General features: G+C 43.1%; 1 protein-coding gene across 1 annotated transcript; it reads right to left on the bottom strand.

The window, feature by feature from the left end:
- Window positions 1–2,074: 2,074 nt before the first annotated feature.
- On the bottom strand, window positions 2,075–15,914 carry SH2D1A (SH2 domain containing 1A). Its single transcript, XM_009090351.4, has 5 exons — window positions 15,626–15,914; window positions 14,958–15,224; window positions 5,687–5,750; window positions 3,212–3,347; window positions 2,075–2,852 (listed from the first exon to the last, which is right to left on the bottom strand). Exons 2-5 carry the CDS (start codon window positions 15,092–15,094, stop codon window positions 2,812–2,814), a joined length of 378 nt encoding a protein of 125 aa, XP_009088599.3. The 5' UTR covers window positions 15,095–15,224; window positions 15,626–15,914; the 3' UTR covers window positions 2,075–2,811.
- Between the last annotated feature and the right edge of the window lie 3,300 nt (window positions 15,915–19,214).

The following is a 19,214-nucleotide window of genomic DNA, read 5'->3' as shown; positions in this document are numbered from 1 at the left end:
TAGGAAATCAATATAATTTCCAAATTACTGTTCCCATTACCAAGCATCTACTTCTTGTCTCACAGGCACCACCAGCTTTTCTCTGTTTCCACCTTGTTTAAGCCTATAGCAATTCCAGACCCTTGGGTAACCAAAAGAAACAATACAAGCCTCTGTCTTAATAATTTACACCAGTAACTGAAACGACATTCTGAGCTTTAAACAGAAATGGCATCTTCTGGCCTATTTTATGTATTTTTCAGAAGAACAATGCACTTCTAGAGTCAACCACAGTCAAACCAGTTATCCTCAGCTCACTGCACGCGAAGCGGGTGAGCAGCTGCTGCTTGTGTGCTGCAGGTTTTCCACAGGCAGCCTCAGCCTCGAGTCAAGATAGGACAGTTCAATAGGAAACAGCCCCTGGGCAAAGTTCTTCCCACTGCATGCATCCCTACACTGTGCAATCGTCTGCCAGGGATGACTTCCAGGCACACCTGTTCCTGCTCCCAGGAGAGGCCAGGTGAACGAGGGGTTTGGACCCAGCATTTGGAAAGCAGAAGAGCTCCCTGGGAAGGCTGGGACTGCACACACACATTGCCAGCACCCAGCAGCTCAGCAGGCTCTGGGGAAGCATGGTTTGCAAAGCTGGAGAGGAACTGCCAGGGACCAGATGCCGCAGGCTCGCAGCAGGCTGGGAAACCTTTAAGGCAGGGAGGAGAAGGGAAAGCTTCAATGTGCACAAGTGACAGCAAACCAGCCAGTACATTTGTGAGTTATGTAATGATAAAAAAACCCAGCTTTTAAATATTTTACTAAAGAGAAAATCATGCTGGATCTGTATGGCACTGTATGCCACTGTATGGCACTGTACTGAGGTAGGACTAATTTCAGCCAACAAGTACACATACAAAAAAGGCACAGAGCAACACATGTACATGCAGTGTAAAATATGATGGGACAGTTCACTGCAGATGAAATTTAGCCTTCAATTAGACAGAAACTGAGTAATGAACTGAAAATGCCTCAACCACAACTTTGCAACATTGTTGCCCACTAGTCCCTGTTAAGACGGGGCTGTTCATTCACTGCACTTATTCCTATTGCTGGTTTACAAGAAACCTGAGCTTCATAGAAAACCCTTTATTGTTTACACTGTCTCACTCACATATTCAGAGCGGGTAAAAAGGTTCAGCCTTATCAAATGTTACCTGGAGCATCCACCTTGCTGAATCATGGACTTGCAGCCCACTTAGTTCTGTCATTGTTCACATCCAACTTGCCTTTAGTGAGGTGAAAACAAGGCAGGTGTGGGACCTTTTGCTGTGCCACCAAACTGCAGGTGACAGTGTCTGGTGAAATTCAGTCAGTTATGTTCTCCCTCAGTCTGTAGCCTGGTATTTCTGAAAAAAGCCTCTTTCTCTCTTAGGAAATATTTTTAGCTTTCCAAGATCTGCAGAAGAGACAAGTATAGGCATAAAACATAACCAGAGCAACCCTATACAATGTTTAAGGGTTGTTTTTCTATAATTACATGTATTTTTGTAGACCATTTGTAATCGCTGTTAGTCTTCTGCTTGGGAAGGGAGCATGTGAGACTCACATTCTTTTGGTAGTCAGGACCATTTCTTTTTGTTGAAGTATACGGCCATTGGTAGCACAAACCAGCCATCTGGACCAGATACATCCCCCTTGCACACAAACAAGGCCGGGCCCTAGCCAGGGTCCCTCCCAGAGACCACAGGAACTCACACAAACCAACCTGGCAAAAACCCACCTAGAGGTAGTCTGGACTGTGGACAGCAGTGCAACACAGCCCTATTTCCCCAAACACAGCCCTATCTCCCCAAACACAGCCCTATCTTCTCAAACAAGGGGGCCATAGGACACCCAAACAAAAAGTGTTCAAAAGTGTTTCCTACTGTCTGCCAGTCCATTAGCCCAGTGCCATCACACTTGTTCCAGCCCAAGTGCAAAAGGCACATCCCCTGACTTCTCCAGTAGCCTCACCTAGCCCTGCACAGCTGATGAGTCCTCTAGATTTAAAAGTCTCCCCAGGAGCCCAGCAGCATCGTGGAAAAACACAGAGAGGAAAAGAAAAGCTGCAAAATAATTTATTTTTTAACTTGTATGCAAGGATGGCTTGTTTCAAGTACAGGGAACACCTAAAAACAAAGAACAAGGCTTTCCACTTCATTGGGTGTTCTTGGTTACTCTATGCATTACTTATGTTCTTGGGCATTGGTGAAAACTATGGATTTTGTTAGAGGGCAGAGCAACTGCTTTGATGGGAAATCAGTTCATGGGGATCCTCATGGTATCACATCTGGAATATCTTTAGGAACTGTATGAATGACAAACACACAGCCCATCCAAGGCAAGGACACTTTAATGTAAACAATTCTCCTAAGGTTATAAAAGGGGACTTGCCCAATTCTGCATAAATGCCAACCAGAACAAAGCAAAGCAGGATCTAAAGTTAAGCAATGTAAAATTAATAACTAATTATTAATTAAGAACTGATCTGGAAGGGAAAAATATTTTTACTTGACAGTACAAAGGGGGAAAAAAAGACATAAAGGATTTAGCAGTTCATGCTTTTTTATCCTCTCTTGGGAAAAACAAAAACAAAAAATATCCCACCCTAAGTTCAAAGTACTCTGAAATCTAAACTTCTACATCTTAAGCAATAAATTCTTTGAAATACACATTTCTGCAAATGTTACAAGAAAACTCACAGAGTTGTATTTACTATCATATAAATCATTCTGTTTTAAAGCATAGATTAGAGGAGATGCTGGAAGATGTGGTTATGTCACACTTGGGGAGACATCCTCATGATGGCTGCAGGTGGAAGTCATAGCCTTCATTCCTCCCTAAGAGAAATAATCACAAATATTTGAACAGATGAACACTGTAAGAAAATGGACAGTCCAGAAGGCTCATACTTTCATGGGCAACGGTGGTGGTGAGGGAAGGCAGCCACTGCTGCCCTAGCACTCAGGAATACATATTCAAAATCCATTTTCTTATCACATTGACAGGCCCTGTCTGTAATGAGCACCTGAGTGACAGCATTTCAAATTACAGGATAGCAAAGTTAGGGCACATTTTTGGCAATGTCACTCTGCTGGCTAGCTCAGGTCAAATATACAAGTAAGTCTAAGCCCTCTATCCCTGCCACCATGAAGGGCTGTGCTCAGCTGCAGCCAAGGTTCCTTCCCCCCACCAGTACCTGGGGAGTAGTTGGCTTTCATGTGGTTGACAACTGGGTTCTGCAGGGGTGTTACAATGCCTTGGTTGGGTTTCTGGAAGGCTGAAATGAGGTTGTGCACTTTCCGAAAGAGCCTCCGGTGGACCCCAGGCGCTGTCTGCAAAGCCAGAGGGGGAGAGGTGAGAAGGAGTGCAGGGTACCCTGTGCTGGCACACAGGCCTCGTCCTCAGAAATGCACCCAGCTCCCAGGGAAGGAGCCAGCCACGGATGTGAACCCCATGATGTGCCAGTTCCAGGTGAGTCAATGAGGCACACTGCCCTCTGCTTTCCCCGAGGCATCCCAGTCTTCCTACTCTGAGCAGTTCCCAGCAGCATGGTGATAGAAAGGTGGAAAAGGGACAATTTCTTAATCACTACAAGAGCAACCCACACTAATTACCCACACTCACCTGCCACACAAATTAGACAGACTTACAAGTGACCCTTTGCTACTTCTGACCCTGACTTAATGCAGCCAGTGATTTAATCACCTTACCAATAACCTTCTAGCCTGTATCAGCAAGATAGTTCCATCCTAGAAACACCAGGGAGAAAACCTAGAGAGCAACCTGGGCTTACTACAGAGAGGGAGTCCTCACAGCACTAAATTCCAGCAAGGACGCAGCCTCTTTGCAAACCCTTCTTGGAGTATTCAATGTTGGCTTATGTGTTCATTGAGTATTCCTGTCTACTTCTTGTACAAAGACAGCAGCCAAATGTTACCTATTTATTAAAAGTGAGAGTCTTTCTATATCTCTGTATTAGCAATTTTTCAAGCAATATTAAATAAAACTTTTAATCAAAAACTCAACATTTGTGTTAAATCCTTAGGGCATTCTCGTGATAACTCCTCTTTACCAAAGTCAAGGGAGGACAAGCACAGGTCTTGCCAGCATAGTCCCACAAGGGACACTGCTCTCACCCAGCAGCTGTGAGCTAAATCCAGCCTCCCTGGCACCAGCTGGAATTTTCACTCTGGCTGGGATTTCACAGCACTGGTTTAAATTCCCTACCTCATCCTTGAAAGATGGGTGTGACCTGAGCCTGCTCAGATTAACCAGCCACAGGGAAGGAAGCAGAAGCCGGAAAGGACCAGCTGCCTCTGGAGTCAGTTTTGCCTTGCAGGCACACTCTGTGGGGAACAGTTGGACCTAGGCTGCTGTGTCTAACAGCTGAAGCCAGCATGGTCTTAGCAACATTTACTTAAAGGCTTCTGTTCCTTAAGGGAAGGGTTGGCATCATGGATCTGTAGCTGGGATCTTCTCCTGCAGAGGGTGTACAGAGAAGCCTGGGCCTTCAGCACACATCTGATGTGAAATTCAGGTAAGGTTTGCCTAAGATACAGCCAGGGAAAGACCAAAAGCCATACACAGAGTGCCAGTGGAGGTCACAGGCCAGACATTGTAGCAGATCTATACAGCACCAGAAAAACCTCACTGCAGATGCTGATGTCATCTGGGGCCAAAGGAGGCTGCAGCCTCAGTCAGGGAATTACCCTCCACAGGTGGAGGTCCTTGGAGTCCTGGAATCTTTCCACAGATGCCAGTGCTTACCCTGGCATGATGGGTGCACTGTCACCCTCACCCTGTCCTGAAAAACTTCTGTCTTGGGCACAACAAATCCTAACTCTTACACCAACCTCCTGATGTCTTATAGAAAGAATTACTGGGCACTATTCCCAAGGGTCACATGGATAATTATCTACTCCACAGTAATGTCAGTCATTTCCAGCCCCTGATCTGTTCAGAGTAACCCAAGAATCAGTTTTGTGTTTCAGAATCACTTCTACTACAGCAAGGGCCAAGGAATTATGCCTATCTAGAAATTGTATCATATTTGAAATAAATGTTCATTAACATACAAACAGAGAGCTAATTATGAATTAATACACAGAGTACATTCAAAGGAAAAAAAAAACATAAAATAAATAGAGATTAACATCCCAACTTCATCAACCTAAATGTTGTCTGTATTACGAGTAATGTTTTTCTGCACCCAAATTACCAGTTTCTTGTCAGATGGGTGAAAATATATTTCGTATCAAATTTTGGCTATATTTTGCACTAAGGATGAATTAATCTGGATTGATGAATTAAAACACTGTACATCGAAAATTATTTCTTAAGTATTCTGACACTGATGGTACATAGGATAGAAGGAAACAGATTGTGCTTGTCAAATTATAAAACCACAATATTTTTGCCATTTAAAATGATGCAAAATGATGCACTATTGCATTATGCAACAGCTGAAATGAGACAGAGAATTAATTTATGAGTTCTAGACTGTCAGAAGTGGCACCAAGACATCTTACTGATGGATGCACTCTAGATCGATTACCATCAGTGAAAATCAGACTAGGCAGAAACATGAATAATTTGAATATATTTCATTAAATCTATAATCTATATCAAACAGGATGTAGAAATTTTCAGAAGGGAAAGGAGAAGTACACACCTCAGCACTCCAGGATCCAGTTTCTGTCTGGGAGACTCTGTAGGTATAAACATAACCCTGATGCCTGTGGGGGAAAAAAAAAACCCAGATATTTATTATTAATTTCTCCTGACAGTTTTCACAAGAACTGCACTGTTATATGAGAGTTATCTCATTTGCAACTTTTCCTTAAAAATAAATTCACATCTAAAGGCTCTAGGTAGCTAAAAATCCCACCGGCTAGATGCAGTGAATGATTTACATGGTAGATTACTACACTAATATCCAAAAATTTAACTCAGAATCAATTAATAGGAGCTCCATGGGTACAACATTAGTTTAGATGGTATCAGATAAGAAAGACTGTATCGAGTTCAAGCAGCTATGGACTATGCTCTCAGGCACATGGTGTGAGTCTTGGGTGTCCTGTGCTGTGCCAGGAGTTGGACTCAATGATCCCAATGGGTCCCTTCTAAATCAGCATACTCTATGATTCTATGCTTTTATTTCACACTACATAGATTTACATGACTACACAGCAGAATTTAAAGGACCATTCCCTATTTGACCATCAATTCTTATTTTTAAGAAAGCAGAAATATACTGTATTTCTTTCCAGTTATGCATGGCATTATAGCAGTTACTTCAAAATATGAGAAACCATCAGTGACACAGACATCATATGATTGCAATTACTCATGATCTGTGTCAAATTCCTGTTTAAAAGTCATTACAGCAACCTTTGCAAAGTGGTGGCTGGTATAATTTGCCCTAGAAGGAAGTTATTAAGAGCTGGCACTCTGCTACAACCCAGAAAAGTGGGAGCAAAATGCCTGAGGTGATTTGTGAGCTCTGCCCCCATCATTTGAGTCCCACTGTGATTAGACACCGAGGTGAAGGACACAAAGCCATTCTCTCCCATCTGGGCTGCTGCAGGGACAAGCTCCCTGTGCACAGCTGAGACACTGCCCTCCTCTCCTCAAGTACGGGAATGTGCCTGATACAGCCTCACAATCCACCACAGCTTCATCCACCTCTTCATGTCTACCAAGAGAGCCTTTTCCCTGACTTTCTGTATGCCACCAGACAGACAGGAAAAGCAGCTGGCCAGGCTCATTTCATGGAAACCCAAGGAGGGAAACAGCCATCACTGGTTTCCCTCTCTTTTTTCCCCAGCAAACTGCAGTCCAGGGATTTGGACCTTGGGAAGAGACATGAACAACCTGCTGTGCCTGCAGGAGGAGGTTTTTTTTAAATCACAAGGAGCTTTGCTGCACCTAAATATGTAGAACACCAGCCAATGCATGGTTACTGAAATGTGGATTTTACTGGCCATAATATACTTGAAAATATCAGAGAGGTCCTGGCATTTTGTTCCATCTCTTTGAAGTGGGTATTTAACCTTTTACACAGTGATTTTTTTCAAGTCTCAAATCCACCAGTATGATTCTACACATCTAAAACTCATTCTCTTGACTTCTATTTTCAATACTACATTGTGCATAAAGATATGAGCAACCTGGTCTAGTGGGAGGCATCCCTGCCCACGTCAGGGCAAGTTGGAACTAGATGATTAGATGAACTAGGGATGTTTAAAGTCCCTTCCAATCCAAGCAATTTTATGATTCTATGATTCTACTACACCTGCGTGATTCTTGGCTTTCCCAAAAGAAATGTTTTCCCAACTGATTCAGTCCCCTTAAAATCTGATTTTCCCACAAACAGCATGGTTATCTGGAAAGCCACTATGTGTTGCTTCTTTCATTGTTTTCTCTACATAAGAGATTGCATGAGTTGAAGAGGTTGAGGGGCTGTGGTGCTGTTCTGACTCTGAGCTGTCTGTTGACACTCAGCACTAAACCAGAAAGGTTTTCTAAGCAGAATGAATCGAAAAATAGAGGTCAGATAAAATAATATTCAGTACTGAAGTATGGTGAGACACAATGCAGCTATCCTGCATTTTTCAAAATATCACACTGTAATATATTTCAGCTGAGCACAGGGAAAGCACAAAGGATAGTTCAGACTAAAAGCCCACGAGGTTCTGAAAAAGGAACAAGAATTTGAGAAGATGGATGCCTTGAGCACAGTGTGGAGAATGGGAAGAGAATGACATTGTTATCACAGCCTCTTGAGGGACAAGTGAGAGCCCTCCACTTTCCTGGCAAATGTTCATGTTTTTCCCAGAGAAGGAAAGACTGAAAGGTCTGAGGGATTTTTCTGTGCTTAAGTTGAAAAACACAACATTATCATCTGTTATCGGCTCTGAAGCCACCAGGAAAGCAAGACACTTTGTAAATGGGAGATGACCTGGACATCCACATCTGCCTCTTCAAAGGCAATGCACAAAGGAAGCAAGGTGCATTTTGTTAAGAGGATGAACGGCTAGATCTTCCCATTGAACTACTTTCCATTGGGACCTTGGTCCCCACGAAATGAATTACAGCTCTTCTGATAAGTACTCTCCCAATGAATGTGATCTTATCAAAACTTTATGTCATGCAGCAGGAACTTACTTCATTACCACTTCAAAGAGTTTTTTACCTTCAATTTACAAGTGATATGATTTTGGGTGAAGTTTACTGCTACACAGGCAAAAGCCTCCCATGAGAAAGATTTTCATGATTTAATCTACCTCACATGAACAAAGATCAGTGTGGGCTGAAGGAAGATCAAGGTGTTTTTCTTGAAAGAAAAATTAAATACACAAATTAAAATTGAGATTGCAGAGGACATTACCTTCTAAAGAGTAAAGCATGTAACACTGGAAAAAAGCAGGTGAAAAAGTTCATTTACTGAAGCTTAAGTCTCAGAAAATGAGAAATACTCCAGCTAACATGAGAGGACAGCTCAATTTTCTACATTTTACTCTCTTCAGGGCAGAAAAAAAAGCTCCTAGAGAGACACAATGTTCCTGTATGTGGTGCAAGCTCAGGGAGCACTCTCAGTACCAGCACATCTTGGAAGAGCACCAGTTCATGACACCCAGGTAAAGATTCATTGAGGGGCTCCCCCATTCCTTCACCTGTCCCCAAGGACAGACACAGCCTCACTCACAACATTAAAGCTCCTCTCTCCTGTCAGGGGACAGGAACAATCATGAATTAATATCTTGATGAATGAGGCTCTATAATTTTTTGATCATAGGCAAAAACCCCAAAATGCTGGTGAGGGGAAGCAGAAAAGAACCATTGCTGTAAGGACAATACCAGAGAGCACTTATGAAAGAGTGTTTTGGTCACTACTAATGACATTTTTGTGACATCACGCTTTTCTTTTGTCTCCACAGGGAAAGATATGTTATACCAGCTGGGTACTGCACTACCACAAGCTCTGTTTCAATACTTTCCCTTGGAAAACTTTGTCAAAGAAAAACCTAGAAAAAGTTGCTATTACAAGAATACTTTACATAGACTTTTTTCTATAGGCTTTTTTTTATTCTTTATAGCCAGATAATTTCTCTCAAAGAGTTACCAAGGCATCGTTCACAGATGACATACTGAAACACCATCTGTCTACCTGTCCTCTCCATTCCTCCTTTCTAGCTGTGATCAGACCTGTTAAAGCTGCATTTACATTAACAGGTGAATGATTACAATCTTCTGCACCATTGAAACAGCCCGAGGACATTACACGCATGCTGCAGATTAAAATTAATGATGACATTTCAGCTGCATGGTATACTTTAAAATCATTTCCAAACACTTTGCATCTCAGTTGGGAGATTTTATTAAACTAATTTTTATTCATTTCTGAGCCCAAAATTGAACACATTAAAAGGTAGAAAGACAGAGAGACAAGGGAAAGCCATGTCAGAAATAAATTACATCAATTTCTTCCTCTGTGCGTATCTTTCTCTTCAGATGCCATTGTGTTATGTCAATCACCTCTTCTTACCTGGTACATTTACAACCTGGCCTTACCTTGGGATTTCACTTTACAACAGTTTAAGAACCAGACCATGGTGTAGCCTACAAACACTGGTTCTGAGCATTAGACTGCCCAGAGTCAGTTTCTTATAACTTTGCCACATTTCAGCCAAAAGGAATACCTCAAAGAGGAATTTCTTGAAATTCAGAAATTAAGTAAGAATTTATTCAAATCTGAGATGCTAAACAGAAGGATATTACCTTATGGCAGGCCAATAACTTAGCCACCCACTAAGTTTCATCAATTCCATTATTCAGGCTGTCTACATTTCCAAGAAAAATCACTGGAATATGTGAAGGTCATTAGCCAAGTTATGCTCAGCAAAGACAACACTCACTCTGGTTAGCAGGCACCTGAAATACTCACCTCAATAAAATTTACCATTGTGGTACAGAAGACTTTTTTCAAAGCTGAAAACAGCATGTGATATTTGCAACAGCAACACTGAGGGGTTTCTTCTTTTGTTTCAAATTACGTCTTAAATGACGATGATGATTATGTGCAGTGTTACAAAAAAATGCAATTATTCTGCCATGTCTATCAAAACGAATACACAGGAAACAAGGGAAATGCTAAGCAGAAGCTGGCTTGTGATCCTGTATTACACCTTTGTACTGTACACTGATGTATCTGTCTCATCAGAAAGTTTCAGCACGTTGCCTTGAACTTGTGCACCGTGGCTACAGTGACAGAAAAAATAGTACACGTAAAATCTGATAGGACTGCAGCCTATCCCTGTTTCCATTACTGCTGCTTCAAGAGCTCTGAACAGCTTTCAATTCCAGCTTTTGATTATTCTCCACAAATTTAATGTAGCACAGTACACAAACGGCTGGTTTCAAACAAATCACCTGAACATACAGTTTGACAAGCACGTCGTGTTTGTCTTACTTACAGATCTGAAACAACTACTAACATTCTCAGTATTTTCAAGCATGTGAATTTTAAAACCCAAACTACAAATGCTTTATCTTTACCAATTCAGGCCTGAGCTGCTTGCTTCTGCATCTGTGCTCATATATCTGTAAAGGAACAAGGGGCTTCTGGCACTCTCAGGTATCTTCTTTATACATTTTTCAGGCAGGGCTGAAGAGGCTGCTCCTCAAAGTAGTCACAATTAGTGTGCCCCGTGTCCCCTCTTGACTTCATTAGGAGCTGTGAGCACAGAGGATTTCTGAGTGTGCTAAAAATGTCAAACGGGGCATTGAGCAGAGAGGAAACCAAACCAGTAAAGAAAGCTCCCTGGAACAATCAGGCTTGATATTAAAGCCCTGGTGTACTGTGTGTAGTGTCTAACTTGTTTATGGGTAAAACGTGTATGTTTTATAAAGCATATGCATTTCTTCTAGACCAGTTCTCAGGAACAGCAAAAATCTTGCTTTTTAGTGCAACTCTAAAAACTACCAGGAAAGGATTGTGTACGTCTGTTGACATATTCACAACATCCTTAAAGTAGGTATTATCAATTCAATAATGATATTCATACAATGAAGACCCAGGAGCATCTGGTATTAAAATCTTTTCCAAAATCTGAAATCAGCACCTCTGTTTGCAAGAGCCTCAGAGCATACAATTGCAAATCAAAACATTCCTACTCTTCCATGCATAGTTTAATTGTAGTCTTAAAATATTTTTGAAAGTGGGTCCTTTGTGCTTTGCTGCAGTCACACTAAGAAAATATTCATTGTCACTTTGAAGGTTTTCAGGCACACCATGTGCACATCCCAGCTTCAGAAAGTGGAAAGTGGCATTCAAGGCAGATAAATCAGTAGCTCAGGAGAAACAAAGAAGAGAGAAAGCAGAGAGTTTTCTAGATGAATGCTCCAACAGGGTCCTGCCTGCTGCAGTTACCCACCTCTATAGGTCAGGTTTTATGCTACTACCTGTCTCTTTTATGCTTGCCCTGTAAAATCAGCGTCAGTCACAAGGGATTCATGAAGTCTTTGACTCTTCTCCTTTTTAAAGGTCAGGGCTCTGCTTTTTAATTGGAAAAGCAAAAGGTGAATGAGCCTGACCATGAACACTGCAGTCTTCATTGTGTGCCTTAAGAGGCTCAAAGCCTGCCAAAATATGTCAGGGCTTTTTGGAGGTGCTCGAGGGGGAGGATGTGGTGGTGATCGTGGCATTACAAATTTATGCAGTTTCTTAGGAAAAGGAGACATTGAGCATAAGCAGTGCAGTGAAATCACAGGGCTTGACAATTACAGTACCTGGAGCTGGAAGTGCAGAGCAACCACTAATGTGAATTCAAGTAGATGACACCACTGTCATCCAAATATATGCTTAATTGCTATTTTGATAAATATTTCTTTTCTCTTTATCAGAACTCTGCCTTGTAATTCCCCTGTGATGGGAAAAGGAACCCTAAAAAGGGTTAGAACCAGGAAGCTGCAGGACTTTATGTTTGTTTTGGTTTGTTTTACTTCCCCAGGGAAGTGGAGGGAGAGGGAAAAGAAGACAGATTGAACATGTCTTGATTTTGGAAAACTAGACTATTTTTCTCTTTTTGTTTTCTAAGGACAATAGAAACACTACCAGCAGCATAAAACATATACACTCCTGGTAGAAATTTTCATTGGAAACATGAAAAATATTTTTTAGCTCTGATACTTATTGCAGTATATCAAATGGCTGACCAGCTTTATTTCCTATGTTTCAAAGATCATTTCATTACTTCTAGTAAATTCATCCTTTGTCTGATCTTCATATGTCTATATATTCTTATAGCGATCTTCGGCATGGATTTTGAACCATAATGTAAACTGCTAAATGACTTTGTTATTCCTAATCATTTCCATTATTTATTTAGAATGAAATATTTTTAAAAGCAGAAAAATACTTACTCTTTAATTTTCTTTTTCTTACAGAATGAAAACAGCAACTGCACACTTCCCTCAGTTTTTACCAGAGCTGCCCTGCACATACATGTTTGTCACCTCTTCCACCTCTGCCCATGATGTTCAGACTGGAATTTGGACAGGTTATGCCCATTGGCTTCTTCTGCCAAAGCCAGGCTGAGCATTCTCCACCTAATACATTTCTCCATCTCTCATGCCTTCCTTTCCTTCTCCTCCAGACTCTCCACTAAAATGCTCTGCTTTGGCAAATTTTGCCTGTCAAAGCACTTCTCTAGTTTATAGCCCACATTTCTCCAAACTGTCAATGCTATCTCAGAGTGGGATACTTTCCTGGTATAAAAACTGTCTCCACAGTTAGTGTGTGACATGCTGTTTACCCTGTCTGCTATTTCTTACGTAACTATTTGAATTGACTATTAAGAAGTATTGCAACCAAGGCTTAATGCTACCATTTTTCAGCCACCTTTCTTTCTGTATCAGTTCATACTCAACATTTTTCATTTAAATTTTATCTGGATTTATCCAGGATGCTACTTCAAATTTCCTTTATAGAACAACTATTAAGGATCTATGTTCTGAGCTTGCAGAACACTCACCATTAATTTTTGGTTTTTTGCTTTCACCCTTTTGTTTTTCATACATATGTTTCAATGCAACATACCATGGAAACATGAATGGCCCATAATTTTAGAAGCAATTTGCTCTGTTTCTTACTGAAGTATCTTTTCCTCCAAAGATTGCAGAGCTTCACAGCTAGAAAATCTTTAATTTCTTCCTATTTTCATTTTCTATATTTTATTTCATTAATGAAATTTCTTTCAAAGGGCATAAATTACTACCAATATACAAAAAATCCCAGCTGACAGTGTACAACTGAAAGACCTTGTTACATACCTACATCCTGATTTAGACTAATGGTGGACTCATTCTAGTATTCTCTGTCTTATTCAGCATTGTAACACTCTTCCTGACCCTTTCTCTAATGCCTTAGTGTTTCACCTGCACTGAATGACTTCTGAGTGTAAGGGTGGTATATCCCCATTTCCTCTGATAGTTATTTTAAAGAGATTCTGCTTTTATTGCCTATTCCCATCACAGGAGTCATAGCACTCCTTACCTCTTGGTATGTCTCTTCCATTTTCATTTAACTCAAGATGCTTCTTATTTCCCATTTTTCAGCTGGCTGTTAAGGTTTTTGTTAGCAGGAACACCTAACTTGGTTCACCTGATTTCATGAGAGAAGAAAAAATACATCCTCTGCCACAAAGACCTTCCCTGAGAAGTGTATTGTGTATTTTTGGATTGTCTATAACCATCTTGCATGTCTCCATTTACTGGTCTATAACAGGAAGATAATGATGCTCAGCCATGGCTTAATTACATATTGTCAGAAATGTATTCAAGGGATTTGCGGAAAACTGGACTTAGGTCCCTTCTTCCCCTTGTGTTTTTTTGCCAAGTACCTGAGTTCCTTCTGTTAGCTGATTTCATGCTGGACTTAAAAGGGTCTAAAGTATGGCACAAGTGTTATCTTTGTTCTGATGCAACGGTACAGTATCACCAGGACTTCCAAGAATTTTGCCAACAGTAGGGTAATTAAGTTTCCTCATTAAAATGAGGTCCTATGAATAGAAAGTCCCCTAGCTCTCCCAGGGGAACCTTTACTCTCTCTGACAGACCATCCCATCAGATGTCTCCTTTCCACCCCATTTGATGAAACATTATTGATGGTTTGTTACCATCAGTATTCCATGTGCATTACAGGCAGTTTGCTCCAAGCCTCATGGCCTGGAGGACAAGCCACAAGCTTGTGGGACTGAGAGCATCCTGAACAAAGGCACATTGTGGATGGCAGCGCTCAGTGTTACCTTTCCCAATGACAGGGTCACTGGGGATGCTGCTGAGCACACCCATGAGCGCACTAGGGAAGCAGAAGAACACAGACAGAAAGCAAGAGGGTTATCCAGCACAAAGAGGCAGTACACATCACCCTGAGCCAAGGCGCCTGGCATTTCTCCATGGCACCTTGCTTATCCTTCCCAAGCCATAAAGAGAAAGCTGCCTGCTTTCTCTTTATGGCTTTTTGTCTGTGGGAAGCGTGGGCTCTGCAAGGCAAAACCTGCTCCTCTTTGCTTTGCAAGGGACCCCTCACCACTTACTGCACCCCTCTATTTTAAGTCAAGGTGAAGGAGCCATAAGCCTCACTCACCTAAGAGGATGCTAACACTAGAACATATTTTGTTGCGAGGACACCCCGTATTGTGGAGGGGACTGTCGGCAGTCAGCTGCCGCCTGAGCAGCCCTGGCGGTCCTGCGCTCCCGGCCCACTCCTAGTCTGGCCAGCCCCGCACTGCCGGCCCGCTCCTGGCCCAGCCAGCCCCGCGCTCCCGGCCCGCTCCTAGCCTGGCCAGCTCCGCAGTCCCAGCCCGCTCCTGCCCCGACCAGCCCCGCACTCCCGGCCCACTCCTAGCCTGGCCAGCCCCGCGCTCCCGGCCCGCTCTCACAGCACGCAGAGGCAGTAGACCCCCGGGATGGTCTCGCTGTCCCTCAGCAGGTAGCTGCCGTCCGTGCCCGCCGCCAGCAGCAGCTTCTCCCCAGCCTCTCGGGTGATGGCCCCGTGGTAGACGGGCAGTGTGTCCATGCCAGGGCCCGTCCCGCTGCAGCTGCTCTCCCGTGCCTCAGCCGTGTGCTCCCTCAGCCTCCCGTCTTGGTGGCAGATGTAAACAGGATGTGTTCACACTTCTGAAGCCTCTGCACTGGGTGAGACAGCACTGAGGGAAGAGTGAGGAACGAACACAGCATTTTTGTGGGTTTTTTTTCCTATGCCCCTTTCTGTCTTCCTTTTACGTAGGCTATAACATCTTCGCACCCTCACAGCTCTCCTGCAGAGGTGTCATTTCACATCGGCTCTCGGCCATGTGGCTCCTGCTCAGCAGGAATGGCACTGAGGCACAGGATGGCCGGGGGGGCAGCGGCTGCCCTGGCTGCGACAGGGAGGGCAGGGCCCGGGCACGGCTGTCAGCGGCTGTGCCAGGCACTCCCCTCTTCTGCTGTTAACCCAAGGGGATTATTACTCCAAGAAGGGAATTTTTTTAAACCTCTTGTTTTTAAAATCCCCAGGGACGAGACTAGAGGAGGTCAGCTGACCTACCTGTCCCACCAGAGCACTCACCTCAGGCTGCAGGTGCAAGCACAGCGCCTGCTCCACACCAGCTGCTCCAGTGCCACAGACACAGCCCCGGCTGATTCACCTCACCAGGGGTTGTTCTCAAAGCCTTTGGTGCTGTTTAATCACTGTTAATGTCGGGGTGGTCATTACAAGACAACAGCCTTGGCACATACAAGGCTCACATCTTCCTGGATGCCATCGCTGCCGATGCTGCCTTCATGCGGGGTGTGAGCTGGCATCCAAAATCCTGAGCCACGTCTGAAAGAGCCGTTTCTCTTCACCTGCTGTGGCTGAAGACAGTTCCTCAGTATATTTGTCAATTAAATGCCCCCACATGCACATGCACAGCTGTTTGCAAACAAGCTGTCAATGTACTTTAATGTGCCCCACAAATATTTCCACCCATGGAAAAACTGAGCAGTTTCTGCAGTTATGGCCAGCATGGGGCTGCAGCAAGCTCAGGGCTAAATTCATCCCTGGCATGAGGCTGCCACCCTCTCTCAAAGAGCCACCTTCCCACACCTGGGTACGTGAGCAAGAAGTCAGTAAAATATAGCAATAAGTATGGGTTGTGGTTATGATTGATTGCTTTTAAATTGAGTTTACTAGCAGGACAGGACAGAATTAAATAATCTCATCCAGCTGCTCACAGATGCTGTGTCCTTGTTGAAGTTAAGGATAGATAAAAAAATAGCTTTGAAGATACACAGTTCAGGAACAGAAATGAAATTAAAAAATAGCAAAAATAATAGCTGCTCTTTTTAATCTTCAGTCAATCTAAGTGTTTTTTCTCAACCATTTCACAGTGTATGTCTTTACATTTTGGTCTTCAATATAGTTTTTCCTTGGAAATATTTTTTTCAAACTAGCTTTAATTTTTCCTTTTGAGGGATGAGAATTTCTGCTGTGAGAGTCACAGGGCCAGCTCATATATGGGGCACTGCACAAAGTCACTGATGGCAAAGCTGCAGCATTTGGAGGCCAAGAGCCTCTTTCCCCACAGGGAGACCCTGGCAAGTGACTGCCTCCTTGGCTGGCACTGAGAGGCTGAGAAAGCTGCAGAAACCTCAGCTGAAGAGAGACTGAAAACTCCCACCACCGAGTTTATGGCCTTTCTATCTCATTATGCAGGTATTCATTATCCCCTTTACGTGAACCTGGGGACTCAGACATCCTGCTAGGTTTTTTAAACCAGTTGTTAAAGTATTTGCACATAAAGTAGCTGCTGCCTACTGCAAATCTGATTAATGTGGACAGCAACAAGCTGTAAAGCTGCTGCCTGTTTCTTCTCATTTTCCAAACTACCTGTGCTCTTGGGGATTTCATCTAACTTTCCCATTTCTTAATCTATTCTCAATATTAATAGCTGATTTCAGAAAAAGTATGTGTGTAATTAACTGGAGAGGAAAACCAGCCAGAATCATTTAATTCTGCAGATTTCATTGTCCCAGTCATCAGATTTCAACTAAAAAATCATAAAAGTTTTCACTGTGGGATCCTCTCCTAACGTGGAGTCAGCACCTTACCCAGCCAACCTACATTCTCCAGCACTAGGATGAAGAAGCATCCATTACTGTAAAACAGCTGTAAACACACAACTTTGCTAGTCTGGTTAAGAATCTATAAAAGTCCAGATACTGAATCTCAACCCCAGGCTTCCATGCAAATCCCTTTACAGCCTCACTGACTAGGGGAATTGCAGCTATTAAGAAATCACACAAATGCTGTGTTTGGGAACAAGGGACAGGAACACTGAGGCACCTGTCAGGAACTGAAATGGTTCATGCCTTAAACATTGTTATGAAGGAGTTTTGCCCATTACAGCAAAAACTGTATAAAGAAGCAACAATGTCAGAACTGTATAAAGAAGCTACTTCCACCCCCCCTGAAGATGCCTGACTGGAACTTTGGACCCTGAGTTAAGCCACATAGATAAGATAAAGAGGACACTATTGTTCAGTTATCTCAGGCTGAGGGAGAAGGATGCATCCACAAGAAATCCAAGCCCAGCAGCTGTGCTGAGAATTACCTCTGGCCATGTTTGGGATGGGGAAGACCACAGCCTACAGAGGCCAGGTTTACACAGCCCTTCCCACAACTGAGGATGGGGGGAGGAGGTTTTTTGTGTGTGGTGTAACCTCTGATCAGAGGCACTGAACATCCATCCTTCCTTACACAAATAGGCCCAGCTGTGAAATCCCCAACCCCACAGGCCACATGCATGGGACATCCACGTGGGAGGCAGCTGAGAGGGTGTCATAATCCATCAAAGACCCCCCAAAGTGCTCCCCAGACTCCTTCCTGAGGCTTTGCACCACAGCATTGCAGGTGACACAAAGTGATGGAACAGATCCAGAGTCTGTTGCAAGACACCACCAAACTGCCCCCCACCCCACTGGGTGAGGTACCTGGGCATTCCCACCTGGCTTGAGCATATATTATTCCATTGGATTCTGTGCTTTTCAGGGGACCCTCACCACCAAGAAGACCAGCTGGAGAGGATCAACGGAACATCGTTGGGATCCATGGAGTGGTGATATTGTTTTTTATTCTGTCTCTGTCCCATACTATTGACCTTGGCCTATGGTCTCATTTGCACCTTAATTCGGGCAGAGGCTTTTCTAATAACTGTAAAACCAGACCATAACAGCACCAAGCAGGATAAACTAAACCAAAGGATATAGGGGCTTCTTGGGCTGAAAGAAGATAAACCATGACATGCTAACACAGCTCTGTACCACACTAGCAAGGCTGGAGGAATGCCCCCAAACAAGCCCCTGGATGCAGTTTGGCATCCAGTCACACTCACACCGACTGCTCCAGCTTTCATCCATTTAATCTTGCAGATCTAAGGCATTGTTTGCCATCCCATTTCACACTGCTGCTTCTGTGACATGGGGCTGAGAAGGCAAAATAGAGGAGCAGGTTGGGAACATAGGGAAATGAGAGAGAATTGAGGCTCAAAGGGATGCTGCTCCTGTCCCCATCACCTTCCACAGAAAATGGTGATTTCTTTAAGCACCCAAGCACTGCCCTGTATGACAGTGCAAACTTGTCATGTTTTCTTTGGAGAGTATTCAGCATATTTTGGACACCACTGTTTTGTTCCTTTCCTAAATCAGTCCAGCTAGCAATCCCTGCAGAATCCTATAAAAAATTTATCTAAAAAATACATGAAGGAAAGGAAGTGCTCTGAAATATTTGGTCATGAAAAACAGGCTCAGACAGATAGGACTGCATAGACCTCTTGGGTCATCAAGTCCACTTCTCTGCTATCTTAGCCAAACACATCATATAATTCCCTTCAGAAACTCATTTAAGTCCATCTTAAAAGTAGCTTGGGATTTGTTGTTGTTGTTTCCACTGTTCTCACTGGAAAGCAATTGCAGAACATTGCTATTCTGTTGTTTGGAAACCTGCTTCCAGTTCCTATCCTAAATTTATTCATGACCAATTTATGCTCATTTGTTCTTGTGCCAATGTTGTCCTCCAGTTTAAATAGATGTTTTCTCTTCCTAGAGCTTATGCCCATGTGGTATTTATAGAGGCCTCCCTCAGCATTTGTTTTGCCAAATTCCTCTGCACTGCAGGC

This window comes from Serinus canaria, chromosome 4A (genome assembly GCF_022539315.1).
Source record: "Serinus canaria isolate serCan28SL12 chromosome 4A, serCan2020, whole genome shotgun sequence".
Taxonomy (NCBI): domain Eukaryota; kingdom Metazoa; phylum Chordata; class Aves; order Passeriformes; family Fringillidae; genus Serinus; species Serinus canaria.
Note: the sequence above shows the minus strand (reverse complement) of the source record. Positions and strands in the feature narration are given on the sequence as shown.

Excerpts from the sequence above, each read along its gene's own strand:
- SH2D1A (XM_009090351.4), bottom strand. The coding sequence starts at position 15,094 with ATGGACACACTGCCCGTCTACCACGGGGCCATCACCCGAGAGGCTGGG. Across the intron at positions 5,751-14,957 it reads GTCTACTGCCTCTGCGTGCT|GCATCAGGGTTATGTTTATA; the intron begins GTGAGAGCGGGC and ends TTTCCCCCACAG. Across the intron at positions 3,348-5,686 it reads CTGGATCCTGGAGTGCTGAG|ACAGCGCCTGGGGTCCACCG; the intron begins GTGTGTACTTCT and ends CTGGCTTTGCAG.